Source organism: Sinohyriopsis cumingii, chromosome 15 (assembly GCF_028554795.1).
Source record: "Sinohyriopsis cumingii isolate HCF-2022 chromosome 15, ASM2855479v2, whole genome shotgun sequence".
Classification (NCBI taxonomy): domain Eukaryota; kingdom Metazoa; phylum Mollusca; class Bivalvia; order Unionida; family Unionidae; genus Sinohyriopsis; species Sinohyriopsis cumingii.
Genome location: NC_142975.1, coordinates 13,023,080 through 13,037,871, shown reverse-complemented (window position 1 = coordinate 13,037,871; position 14,792 = coordinate 13,023,080). Strand labels below are relative to the sequence as shown.

At 35.0% G+C, this 14,792-nt stretch overlaps 1 protein-coding gene across 1 annotated transcript in view; it reads right to left on the bottom strand.

Annotated features, from left to right (window-relative positions):
* Positions 1–12,815, bottom strand: part of LOC149781276 (chordin-like) — a 128,882-nt gene extending 116,067 nt beyond the window's left edge. Inside the window, exons 1-3 of the mRNA XM_089935364.1 lie at positions 11,931–12,815; positions 4,733–4,833; positions 296–428 (exon numbers count right to left, since the gene is read on the bottom strand). Coding sequence (XP_089791490.1) covers positions 296–428; positions 4,733–4,833; positions 11,931–12,063 — 367 coding nt within the window. The 5' untranslated portion in view covers positions 12,064–12,815. The remainder of the gene's footprint in view (positions 1–295; positions 429–4,732; positions 4,834–11,930) is intronic.
* Positions 12,816–14,792: the final 1,977 nt, after the last annotated feature.

Here is a 14,792-nt window from a genome sequence, read left to right as displayed (position 1 = left end):
GCTAATTTCAGTAAGGAATGTTCCAAACTCAAGTCTGTTAAAGGATTGAAATTCCATCGATATTACAATCTCTTTTTCAGTTACAACAATGATAAACTCTCAAAAGATTCCTTTTTATACTAAATTTAACTTTCATTATGAAGTAGTACTGGCCAGCCAAACTCATTTTCAGACTGGTTCTAATTTTTCCATATCATTATAACCCTGAGTCCTATACAGGTGTAGTATTAGTGTAAGTCTTTATGTAGCAAATCAGTGTTTATCCATGCAGAGAGAACAACGAAACTTTTCCTACCGTCATTGGGACAGGATTTGCAGCATTTGCCATCCATTAGCTTCGGGTTAAGACATTTGGGCTCTGGACACTCGTGTTTGATGTTTTTACATCTGACTTTTCCTTGGTACGAGGATCTTCCTTTATTATAAACCTAAATAAATAAATAAATAAACACTGGCTAGAAAACACGAAATAATAGGAACAAGAAAGAGAAAGAATAATACAGTAGTAAGTAAGTTTGCAAATGAATAAGCAATTTAATTGGCTATCGAGTTAATGAGTAAGAGAGTAAATAAGCGAGTTGATGAGTGAAAGTGTGTAAGCAAGGTAGCTTACTAATAAGTTAGCAAGTAAGGAAGGATGGAAAGAAGCAAGTAAATAAGAAAAAGTAAGTAAAAGTAAACATTGTCAGCACTCAGATGGAATTTTTAAGACGAGTGAATTTCTGGTAAAAGAAAAATATTGTACACTTCACGCTTTCTTGAAAACCTTGTAGCTAAACCGGGAAGAGTATGAGGATTTAATTCGATTGCTGAAAAAGTAATGCCTTTACATGTTTCATCTTTTCTTTTCTCCATTTCCAATTCTTGATTTGTTCATAAGAGTCATTTGAAGAAAAAAATATTTATACAAAGATGTCACAGTGGATTTCTTTCGGTTAAAACAATTTCAAGAATGTTTGTACCTTTTCATTCAGTAATTTAATTTTATTTGAGGAGGTCAATTTCTCGTCGCCTTAATGAATAGTTACACTTACTGATTCACGGGATTTACACCCATACATCAAATTCCTCGCCGCGTCAATTTACAATGAATAATTTCACAATGTTTGAATGGAGCGTGAAAATAAATCTAATCTGTATAGGCAATACGTGAGAAATCGTGGATAATATTCGTCCAAGTATCCACTTCGATAATTCCAGCTGATTTCAACACAAAAGAAGGATTAGTCAGAGTGCGTCAGTGGGACCACATTCGTTTCTCTACACATGTCGGTAACCATAGATTATGTACAGAGTGTTAATATCAATGTTTGATCGAACTTAATATATTTCAGTCTGTGGATTTACTAGAAATCTAAGTTTTCTTTGCAAGAAAGAGCTCAAGATTTACGATCAAATAATTGTTATGTATATATTTTTTTCCCCTAAACAGGCCGGATTCCCTATACATACATTTTTGCGACGATTTAGTTCAGTCCAATACTTCAATACATCATTTCATTTAAATTAAAGGTGTATCAATTGTTAATCTCATTTGAGCAGAACTATATATAATAATAACAACGCAGTAATAAAGAAATTTGTGGTATGAACAAACGTCCGTGTATACTGTTCTTGAACTTTTGAAATGATTAAAAATATCACAGGATTGTTGGCTAATACTTGTTTCTAAATTGTGAATCGTCGTTTAATCACGGGAACACGGACAACGTTACATAAAACATAAAATTCCAAATATTCATAAATTCAAACTTTTTATCATATTGTCACGAAATTGTCAAAATATAGACAGAATCTATGTAATGTACCGATACTGACATGACGTACTCATCTTGGCCTTGACAATTGGTCAAATGCCATCCAAAAAGAGGAACTATATTTCAAGAACTAAAGAAAGTTCTAAGATTCAATCTTAGTTCCGAATACAGGTACACAAATACTCAATTTAAAGTTTTACTTCCAGCGAGATTTTGAGTTTCATTTTTATAAAGTGTGCGAATTTTATGAAAGATCCACTAAATAAACAAAAAGATATTGGTGTTTTATGTATCTGTGTATATAAAATAGATAAATGTCTTAGAGAAGGACAAACTTAATGGAACATTCACATGCTTTTCATTACAACTTCCACCTCAACCTGCATTCTCACCCCTCACATCCCAACCAGTACCAGACCGTGCTCCAGGCGCTATAGCCACAATTCTGTTACATACTTGAACCTATATTATCTATATTCCTGCCAAGACAGCGTGTTTGAGTTTGCTAAAAATATTCGAAGATATCTCGGTACATGCAAGTTTTGTTTTCAACTTGACCAGCTCTCCGGAAACCTATCCTAGCTGTCAATTTTACCAACTCCTTGGAACCTTGGGGTAACAGCCAAATCCCCGCAACCATAGGGTAACAGCCAATTCTCCTAAGCTTGCAGGTAACAGCCGTCAATTTGACCAACTCTCCGAAACCATACCAATGCTAGCTATCAATTTTACCAACTCTTCGGAACCTTGGGGTAACAGTCCAACTCTTCGGAACCATAGGATAACAGCCGAATGCCCTAAACCTAAAGTTAACAGCCGTCGATTTGACCAACTCTCCGGAACCATATAGTAGTAGCCACCCATTTGACCAACTCCTCTGAACCCTATGGTGGCATCTGTCAATTCGAACAACTTTTCGGAACCATAGGGTAGCAGCCAAAACGTTGAACTCTCTGAAGGATGGTTATTATATGGACAGCCTATTAACTCTTTTGGATGCTGAAGTTCCACCAAGAACTCTTGCAAGAGATAGAATTAGGGACAACCTAACAGTCGGACCGTCCAACGTACGGACAGATGGACATACAATGTTCCAATACCTCTGACGTCAACACATTTAACACATGAGAATAAACATTAAACAATTTATCTACAGCTCTGCGTAAGTAAATATCAAGGACATAACTTTAAGTTGATTGACAAACATTCGACATAAAGGTGTGAACTATTTGTACACTTTGATGAAACTTAAAAATAGACTATCAATTCATGTTCTGTGTTTGACTAACAATTATTACATACAACGGCGGTTAAACCGCTATTATTTTATCGTTTGCGAACACCGAATAATAATCAACTATATAACATTGCCGGCTTATGTAGCAAGTATGTTTACAGAGATCTCATTGAGTGAATGGTCTTATGCCGATGTCAAACTGAAATCAGCTTGGGTATTTTGTTCGAAAGAATTGCTTTGAAAATCAAACACTTATCATGTTGATTTTTAGCAACAAATCAAGTGCGTATGTGGCAAAACCTGGGATTGATTGAAAATTGTGAGAAAGATTTATTCATATGGTCTATATACACATGCCAATTAGTTTACCCCTTCAGTACCTTAATTGGAGGTGAAAGGGTTGATTTTTTCGAGTAGGAAATATATCTAAGATAAGAAAAATGTGTCATTATTTACAGTTTGTTTAATTGAAAACTTATCTCTAGCAAAGAATGATTGGAATGAGATGTGTATACAACAGTTGACTGGTGTACTTACAAAAATATTAGTCACTTAGTAGCTTAATAGGGGTCATGACATATGATAGTTTTGAACTCTCGTTCTTTTCTATTATTCGTACAACATTATATATATATATATATATATATATATATATATATATATATATATATATATATATATATATATATATATATATATATATATATATATATATATATATATATATTTTTTTTTTCCCACTCTTTTACTTGTTGCTTTCACGCATATGTAGTACATCGTGGTGCGGTTGTGTTTATGTGTCTTAATATTTGTACATAAGGCATGTATGATATTTTTTATTAAAACGCCTATATATTTTATTAATAGGCAATACATTGTGAACTAAAGAAATAATAATAATAGTATTTTTATTATCGTCATCCATAATATATCAATAATAATAATCATCATCAATAATAATACTACTAATACTAATATCATCATTATTATTATCGTCATCATCTTCATCGCTGCTGTCGTCATCGTCATTGACTTCAATAATTATCATCATCATCGTCATCATTATTATTATTATTATTTTAACGCATGCACACATGTTCATATCAATAGATGCTTCATATATATACTATGTATGTGTATACACACACACACACATATATATACATAGACATATATATATATATATATATATATATATATATATATATATATATATATATATATATATATATATATATATATGAATGATATAGCTAAATGTTCAAAATACGTAGAATATACTCATATTTTTTCCATTTCCCGTACTGTTCATATTGTATAATAATATCGATGAAACTGAAGCAGGAAATATAATGTTAATACGTAGGTCTAGTGACAATCATTGTAATTTTGTAAATGAATATATGTGTATACTGTGTCTTTTTTCGCTGTAACTTTAATGTATTTGTTGTTTTGAAGAGAAAATAAAGAAATCGTTTAGTCAGACTATCATACATGCACACATCGCTGAATGGAACCGAGGGGACTGGGATTTCCGCTCAAGTGGCGATGGGTGAAACCTGACTGATTGATTGACTTTACCTAAATTACATCTAAAATAAATCATTGTACCTACCACACAAAGTAGTTGCAAATTTGTTGTTGTTGCTCGTTTTTGCTTTTTTATGATGCACGATAGTGTGATCTGATTCCTGATCTAACGAAATACAAACAGATAGAGAACAAGTGGAAAACGTACCGTCACACATTGGCAAATCACGCAGACCATTACTCCTTGCGGTTCCAATGAAGGATTCCATCGGCTTTCTAAATCATAAAAGTTATTTCCAAGCCAGCATCCTATAAATAAATTTAAAAAAGGAAGATAAAATATATTACTAAGTGTACTCGCTTATAAGTCCAACTGCAAATAACATAACTTCGGTGAATTTTGAGACGGTAGATCAGGGACAGTTGAGTTTACAGATATATTCAATGTACAATGTTAGAAAGTAACCTTAACGAAGAACTCGTCGAGTTTTCCAACCGTCTGGAAACTAGGAGTAACATAGGTTTATCTAACCAGAATCGGATAGATAGGTAGGTATATAAATATATAGATAGGTACGCGCGCGCGTGTGTGTTTGTAGGATCATGTCTCACCCAGTCGCATTATCCAGCACTAACAATAACCTCTTAATGATGAGAGTCAAGCGAGGCAGCTTCTATTAACATTTTAATAAGTATTTTGCATGACTCGGCCGGGATTCGGACCCGCGGCCTCCCGCATCCGAGGCGGACGCTCTAACCACTTAGTGCACCGGATCTGTCAGTTAGGTAAGTATGTAGATCGATAATACATAATTAAATAAGCGTGAAAGTAAGTGCCACACAGCTGTAAAGAGAGAGAGAGAGAGAGAGAGAGAGAGAGAGAGAGAGAGAGAGAGAGAGAGATGTACCTGCTTACCTATTTCTGTCCTTTAGAAAGCAAACCTGATAGAATGAAGCAATTGTCTGATTTATTCATTAAACCAGTATTTTGACGCAACAAAAGATTTATTGCGTAGGCGTGGTGCAGTCCGGAAAAATTACTGGTTCAGAGACAGCGTACTTTGAGAAGGGTTATTCATTTGTTTTTCTAACACTTGCTTCTTCACACCAACAAATCATTCAAATAAAGCTGAAAATGTGACATTCAACAGCAACATAATTAAAAAATCTGAAAATTATTTCAGACTCTTACTCAGAAATTATACAATTATTTACACACCCTTAGTAACCCTACTCACGAGAAGTGCGTGCGACATGCATTAGACAGAAAAAATGTATTGCCATTATACATCCAATGCTTTATGTGCATTACTGGGATTTTGCATTCGAGATCTGTCAGTGAATAAATTACGTCCTTAGAAATATTTTTCTAGGGTACTGTTCTAAAGTATTGGATTCAATCTCTTGTCTAAAAAAAAAAAAAGACCGAAAGACAAAAATACAAAGTGATAATTAAGGAGCCTGAGAAGGCAAATTAAATAGAGAAAATATAAATTAAGTTAGAGGAAACTGTCATTCCGTGTCATCAAAGAACCAGTGAGTACAATGCAGTTTTCAAAAATTGACAAACAACCTGTTTACGAGCTTTCAACTTGAAGTCAAAATAGTTTTATCAACATAACTCAAGTTGGGACTTCAGCCTAAGTCTAGATCCAATCTAATTGGATACGACTTAAGTCTGACGCATGTTTGGACAATCATATGTCTTAAATCCAGCCTTAAATTTCAGCATACACTGCTGAAACAGGGGTCGAGAATTTCACCCAGAGAGCTTTTTTTTTATAGAAATTTAAAGTCCATATCCCATCACTCTACATAGGTGACTTGTTAGAAACACTCACATGTCTTAACCTTGCGTCATGATGGTAAACTTGGTTTCAGGTGGATGTGCAAGATCTTTATGGTTTTAATGAGTGTCTCAGATGAGTGTCAAACTTTAAAATAGTAATTGGCTGAAGTGTCAGTTAATCCCAACTCAAGATGACACAGTTTTTCCTTTAAGTCTTTAAGGCCACGGAAAAATGATGTTGAACGCTTTATTTCCGTGGAACGAATATAATCATAAAATTGGCAGGGATTTATTTTGGCACTGGTCTTAATGAAGGCATAGTGAATCTGTTGTGCACATGTTTATGATAAGAGAATACACTATTTACGGTATTCAGTTTTGACGCTGCCTGCATGTTTGGCAAAGATAGAATAACCGCCGTAAAACATAGTAGCTTTACAGTATGATTGTTTCATAGAGTACCCAGCCAAGCATTGGTATTGTACCTTGGTTTATGGTATTACTTACTCGCAGACTCTGCCGAAAGAAAGACAGACAGAGGAAGGGAGGGAGAGAATGATGTTCAGACCATACAATCATGAGTGGGTTCGTCAATGGCGAAGAGGTGTTTGGGGGAAAATCCATAAAACAGAAGAAGAGAGGAAGCATTCTACGGCTAATTGGGGTGACTTGCTGAATTGAAATCTGATGTATGCCCTTAATTGATCCATGCAGGCCAATAAACTGTTCACGGAGGGTGATATGAACTATTTTCTTTACTCTAAGTTACAGATGAAATACATTAAGTTTCCGGATTGAATTTCAGGCATAGCTTTATGGATAGATTTGGGGCAAGATTATTTTTTTGTTGTAATATAGGCATTTGTTGTGATATATAAAAAAATAAATTATCAAAAGCGACTTGTAGCGAAAACAGCAAGGTATCAATGAAAAGTCTCCCCGATGGCGCAATCGACAAACTATAGGAGAATTGATGGTGAGATGGCAGAGTAATATGATTTGGGGGAAAATATATATGTTAAATAGATAATTAGCATAACAAAATCAAAGCTATCCCAAAAGGTCCACGTAAAGGTCCGTATTCTTTTTGTTGAACTTGACTTGGTTATATATTCAGCACAAAAGTGGCCAATGCAATGATAAGCACTGGAAACGGTATCCTGTCTCCAAATATCCAAAAAAATAAAATAACTGAAAAAGTATTTAATAAGCCATTGAATTTGTACTGGTTGAAAATGATGGATTTGTCTTTTTATTGTCTTATTATTCATGTAGGTAACACAGGTATTCAGACACAGTAAGTTTGCCACGCCGATTTACGACACGACGTAAATCGCCAGTTATTCGCCAGAGATGGCATATACTTTTTTGTGGACTTTGTGATTTCTTAAAGTGTGACGTTATTATTATGGTTCCAGTCATTTTGCATTATCCTATGTGAAACAGAAACTGCATTGCATAATCTAATATTCGGTATCTCACAGAGTTCATAGTTCCACGATAAACAAGTGATAACAAATGACGTCAAAACGATGACGCATTAATATCATTATTTCGTAATTTTTTCACCACTCGGTTATATATATTTGCACCCCCGTTTCCCGATTCTCCATAGCATTTCCTACAGGTTAAATTACCGTTAGCTCTGGCGAACTTGTCTTGGTTGAAAGAAACCTCAGACCTATACATAGGTCAACCAGTTTCAATCTCTGCTGAACAGAACCACCTGACATAAATAGGTTCTGGGTTGGAGTTGGCGCCGGGACAAGGAAATCACAGTCGAGGTGTTGCATTATTTGGATGTTCTGCTAGGCTTTCCCAATCAAATGACAAATGAAGTAACCCCGAGATTTGGTTTTCATTGCCTCAGTGCCAACCGGTACATTGATTGCATATGTCACCATTTGTTTAGATTTTTTTGTTTGTTTTATGAATTACTCATTTAGTGTATTTTTATTCAGTCACTAGTGCTCTTAATTGTTCACATGTAATTAACATCAATTTTCAGTAAATTGGCACCATCAAGCTCTCAATTAAATCTATAATTCATTGCTGATATCCGTTAACACGTGTTTCTCACGTGGAGACTGAAACAAGCGACCAGAGATAACCGGCCCTACAAATAAAAATACCGCAATCTGTAGACACCTTTTGTCAAATAGATGAGACAAAAAAGGCTTTATTCCAGAGGCTGTTTTTGTCGTTTTATTAAATACTGGTTAGAGTGTTTCTCTCGAATGCGGGAGGTCGCGGGTTTGAGCCTCAGCCGAGTCATACCAAAGAAATGGTACTAACAACTGGATCGTTTGGCGCTCAGCATTAAGAGTTTTGTGTTAGGACTTGTCGGCGTGGTGACTGGGTGAGACATGATGCCAAATGTCTGCGGCATGACGCCCAGGTGCTATACATAACTATAAACTGACACACTGCAGATATGACTAAGGTTGTTAAAGCTACGTTAAAAATATAAAGCCCCACACAAAACACATACTAAAATATTCAAGCTTATATTCGCAGCCAAAAGACTTAAACAACAAACACTTAAAAAAATACACCCACCCCAAATAAACAACCTAGCAAACAAAGACAAAACCATGTATGTTTATAGATGAAGACAACAAAACACCAGAAGGTATGATAATAAAATCCTTTCTGGCAGGACGTCATTTCAAGCTTCTTTCGGGTGGGGGGATTGATTCATGCAAATATTAACACGCTGGGTCAGGCTGAATAACAGATTATAGAGACAGTTAAAGCAGGGACTCATTTCAATTTTGTTGGGAGTGGGAACTCGATAGGCTTGTTAATTTTCGAATATAGGCTACAGCAATTTTACACCACATGCAAATTCGGGTGAGGGGAATCCCCCCGGCCCCCCATGACGTTCCTCTCTTATTTAATCGAAATACATTTTTTGACATGGAAAAGTCTATCTTAGAGCTTAACTAATTCAAGCATGATGCCCCAGTGCTAGACATCACTATAAACTGTCACACTGCAGACATCGTAGCGATATGACTGAAAATTTTTTAAAGCTACGTTAAAAATCCAAATCACACACACACACACACACACACACACACACACACATAACTAATTCAAAGGTTTCCAGTTAGAGGATTACCTTTAAGAATAACCTCATGTCTATGCGAATCATTAGAGAGGATAGTGTAACACTGTCATGTCCGTCCGTCTGTCCGTTACAACATATATTCCTATACTGCTTGGTGGAAATCCACGAAATATGGTATATGTGTTGTTCATAGAATAATCGTCTATAACGGTGTGTGTCACCATTGACTGTTGGGTAGGGATACAGGGGTAGGAGGTATTTTCGGGAAAACAACCAAAACCAAAATAAAAATACCCCTCCATGATCCGTTGCAGCGGTGTGCAATTGCAGTTGGTCTAGTTTCGTTTTAAATCAGTGTAATTTACCAGCATATAATCTATCAGATTACCAGTATTTCGTGTGGTAAAATACAAGATTTTTATATTATCGAGAGATATGTTATAATATGTGATGTTAAAACGAACAGTTACAGTTGTACATCAATATTTACGATGACACAAACTTTGTGTGTCCATGACATGTAATAAAGATATTTCCTTACGGCAATGTTTATCCGCAACACATGATATAGACATTTCATTATGGCATTGTTTATCTATAACATTTAGAAAATATATTTTATTATGGCATTGTTTATGCAATAAATGGCATTGTTTATCTCTAATATTTAGCAGAAACGTGCCATTAATGATATTTTTTGTCAATAATATTTAATAAAGACATTTCATTAGGTCATGGTTCAATCGACTGTTTCAGAGAATAAACTGCTAATGTGTTTGTCACATCTTTGTTCTGCTTACACAATGTTTTGTTTTTATCTTCACATTATTGATACAATGATTTGTCTTCGTTGTCACGTATAAGGCACGAATTCTTCTATAAAATACACATGCCTATATTACTTTTATAATAAATGTTTCTTCCTGGCATTCAAAAGAAACTCGTCTGTCACTTTCTGTACAGAAGGCCTAACAAGAGAGACGAATGAGCTCTCTCTCTCTCTCTCTCTCTCTCTCTCTCTCTCTCTCTCTCTCTCTCTCTATATATATATATATATATATATATATATATATATATATATATATATATATATATATAAGAGAGAGAGAGAGAGAGAGAGCACTCGGGCGTGTGTGTGTGTGTGTGTGTGTGTGTTTGTGTGATTTGGATTTTTAACGTAGCTTTATCATATCGCTACGATGTCTGAATTGTGACACTTTATAGTGATACCCATCACACTGGGGCATCATGCCGCAGACATGTAGCATGATGTCCCACCCAGTCACATTATCCTGACACCGGGTCCACCAGTCCTAGCACTAAACCTCTTAATGCTGAGCGCCAGGCGAGGTAGCTGTTAGTAACATTTTATAAGTCTTTGGTATGACTCGGCCGGGGTTCGAGAGAGAGAGAGAGAGAGAGAGAGAGAGAGAGAGAGAGAGAGAGAGAGCATTTAGTCAGTCAGACTTTAAACCATTGACAGTTAAAGGTGTTTTTGTTGTGACCAGTTTGAGTTGAACGTTTTATTTTTCTTCAAAATATTTGGATTCTAAGAGATTACTTTTCCCTGGAAATAATTGTGCTCTAAATTAATTATTGGACAAAGACAGCTATAGAAATTTACACAGAAGTCAAACATTGGACTATTATTTTCTGTGATTCAACAAAGACCTGTTGACACATCAGTACGACATTGACCACATCATACGTTTTTGATTTCATCGGGATTCGAACTCAGTTTCATTAGGACATTTTATTATTAGGACTATTTTTAAAGACAATTCTTGGATTATTTTTGAAATAAATTATTTGTTAAATTTGACAAAGCTTGTTGTCTTCACTCTTTACTTGTTGCGTTTTGTAAAAGCCTAAACTTAACTACACACACACACACACACACACACACACATATATATATATATATATATATACACACACACACATACATACATACATACATAGAATGTAATTATACAAGGATAAGTTGTGCAAAAATAATGCCAAATTGGAAATGTTTTTTAATTTTAAGATTTGATACGTTAAGTTGAAAATGACACTTACCTTAAGTTGTGGAATGAATTTCGTGACAAATTATAGTAAATTTAAGAACGCTACGCATCAAACACCTACATTTTGCCATAAAATGGAACTTTGAAAGCTAATGTTAATAATAAGTAAAAACAGTCGATGCATTGGACGCTGTACACGTAATTTGTACACATGTAATATCGTATATATAAAAAGGAATTAAAAAATTAATATGATACCGTTGTTCGATAAATTATGAAAAATTTAATTACGGAAAAGATCAAATCAAATTTTTAAATTCGGGTGAAAATTTATGAATGTTGAATGAAAAACATAAATATTGGGATAACCGGTTCCCACCTGTAACTTCAAAGATCCTAAGCTAGTAAACTGCCAAAGAATCTATGAATGTCAAAAAGTATGATTATTCTATGGAATAAAAATAAAAAAAAAAAAAACATACATAAATAAAATAAAATAAAATAAATAAATAAATAAATAAATAAAGTAACATACCTGGTTTTCTTTGAGGAATTCGAACATACTTGTCTTCTACAAGTGCCAGTACTCCATCAGGTGGTTTTCTGAATTTACATTGCACGGTCCCAAAATGAACAGAGATTAAAATAGATAGTATTATCACTTCCATGGAAAGGAATGCCAAGTCTTACGAATTTTCGTGAACAAAAATATTTTTGAATTACTGCATGTTAGAAAGCTTAATTTTTGTATAAAGCGGGAAATAATGATCTAGGCGTGTTTCGCTAGTTCTTTTTCATGACGTTACGATCCATTGTACGAGAAGAAGTGCAGCGCTATGAAATTTAAATCCATAGTACATCAAAACGATGTAAGGAAGCGATGCTGTATCAGTTAAAGTTCAAAGCTATCAGCACGTAAAGCGTCGAGAAGTGTGAATGAATGTTTATCGCTGGAATTTTAGACAAAAGTGAAAGCGCTTTACTCTCTCGCTTTCCAAGTCTTAACAATCTGCTATTCGTAACCGCCGCTGCGGCCAAGGTGCATTTCTAAGTGCCCATTCGATCTTTCCCATTCATTGGTAGGCGTTTTGTGTAAACAGCGGTTAATCACGACAATTGAACGAAACGCTTAAAACCAATTGGCGTAGCAATATCGATAAGTTGGGGCTTTCTTTCAGAAAGGCATCCCCAAGTTCAGTTCCACCTTGAAGTTTTATGTAATCCAATTGCTGTCAAGCAGAGCACGAATAACCAACTGTATTTTGATTAGATTAAAATAGAAACTTCGCAAGGAATGTACCTGTTCCTTTCGGCCACAAGATTACCAATGTATCGGTTTTGTTTGGAAAATGTAGACAAATTCAATAGTTCAATTTAAATTTATATTTTATTATTATTTAAAGTTAGTAAATTTGGGTATTTCACACTGTCCTTATCAAACACGACGAGTGCCCCTTGACTCTCTAATAACCTAATAATTATGCATCATCATGCCTGGCCCGTCTGCGCGAACTAAACGAATGGAGAAACGAAATAGTGTATTAACATTAAATACACATCAAAGAGAAGGTGTGAATAGACAGCTTTGGTTAAATTGCTAAAATTTAGAATTACACTGACAAGGTTATACGTAAAGGGGAACGATAAAGAATAAACAGAATCTGTTGGACATTATACCCTCAGGAGAAAAAAAAAATGAAAGCTGAACCATGATGATGCTAATTTTGGGACAAATGATCTAGGAGGGATATAGTCTCTAGGATGGGATATACGCCCTAGGACGGATATATGCTCTAGGAGAGGGATAAAGGCTCTAGGAGAGATATAGGCTCTTGAATAGGGATATAGGCTCTAGGATGGGATATTGGCTCTAGGACAGGGATTTAGTATTTCAAATAGGGATATATGATCTAGGAGGAAGTCTCAACAAAGGAAATATTCAAGTGTACCTTGAGTATCTGTTTAAAAATTGTTACTTTCTTGAAATTATTTTTATTGCTTATTTAATCGCTGTCGGCTTTATCGTTGTATGTGATGATAACTAAATAGGCATTCTACTCTGCGCGATACATTTTCCCCATGTCTAAAAACGATATCTTTCAATGCACTGAGTATTATTAAAGCAATATTTGCCTACGTAAAAGTTTCCACAAAACGGAATTAAGGAAGAACACCAACACAGCCCACAAAGTCAAGTTCCAAAAATATAATGGATATTATTTGCCTAAACGCGCTGGGAGATAAACCGTTCCAAACAAACGTAAAAATACAGTGCTACAACACAAAATATAAACTTAAGACGTTAAAAATTCTATAAAATCTATATACAGTATTAGATAAGGATAAAATATATAAAATCATTGATGTATTTGGTCAAAAAAAACGCATCCTTTTAAATGGTTACGTATTTTGCTCTGGTGGTGCATCATCATAAACATTAACCGAGTTCAAATAAAAGAAGTTCTTTCTCACAGAGTGAAAGTCGATATATTCCACAAAACTGTGTTCGTTTCTCAGTAAACATGGCATGCAGATAGTAAAGGGTGACACTATAGTCTCAGAATTGACCCTATGGGCTCAGTGCAAATTAATATTACGAACCTTAGCTGAACCTGCTACCTTTTGGAGAATTTTCATATAATCTAAAGGTTTAATAATAATATGACCCTATTGGCCTGAATGGAAAATTATGGCCGCTGAATGGAAATGTAATGTTAAAAAATCCATAGGTTTTACGTTAGATGACACGGTGGCTTCAAAGGAAAATTACTTGCCAGTAGCTTCTCGAGGGTCGGTGGTTCTTTCTGGGGATTTCCCAGGTTCTTCCTCCACCGTTAATACTGGCCGCCATGTATAGCCTATCGTGTGCTGAAAAATGGCGTTAAGCAACAACAACAACAACAACAATCAAAGGAAAATTATGGCCTCTAACGGGAAAAGTAGTGCCACACATGTTCGTGGGATTAACAGGGTGGAAGCAGTCTGAGGTGAAGACAATTGAACATTGATGTTACTACCTACTACCTATGCAGATGAACCAACAGAGTCTTACTAACCAATACGTGAACGCACCGACCAACACTCACGTTTACAAACCATCACCCACGGTGACTAAGTAATATTCGGTGTTACTAACTATGATACACACTGGGAGGGGAAGAAAGATAGAAGAGTACACAGTGAACTGAAAAAAAACCCTATATTTTACATTTACAACGATCTCCATAAATGTCTAATAAACAAACTGTAAACTTTACAAAGATGAAAAGGGTTTTGGAAAAAAGGGTAGGAATGTTCACACACAAATATACTATCATTTTTATGTCCTATCACACATTAAAAGGACAGAAGTGTAGAGAGAAGTTTAACTTTTGTGTTGACGATAAAACATTAGGCA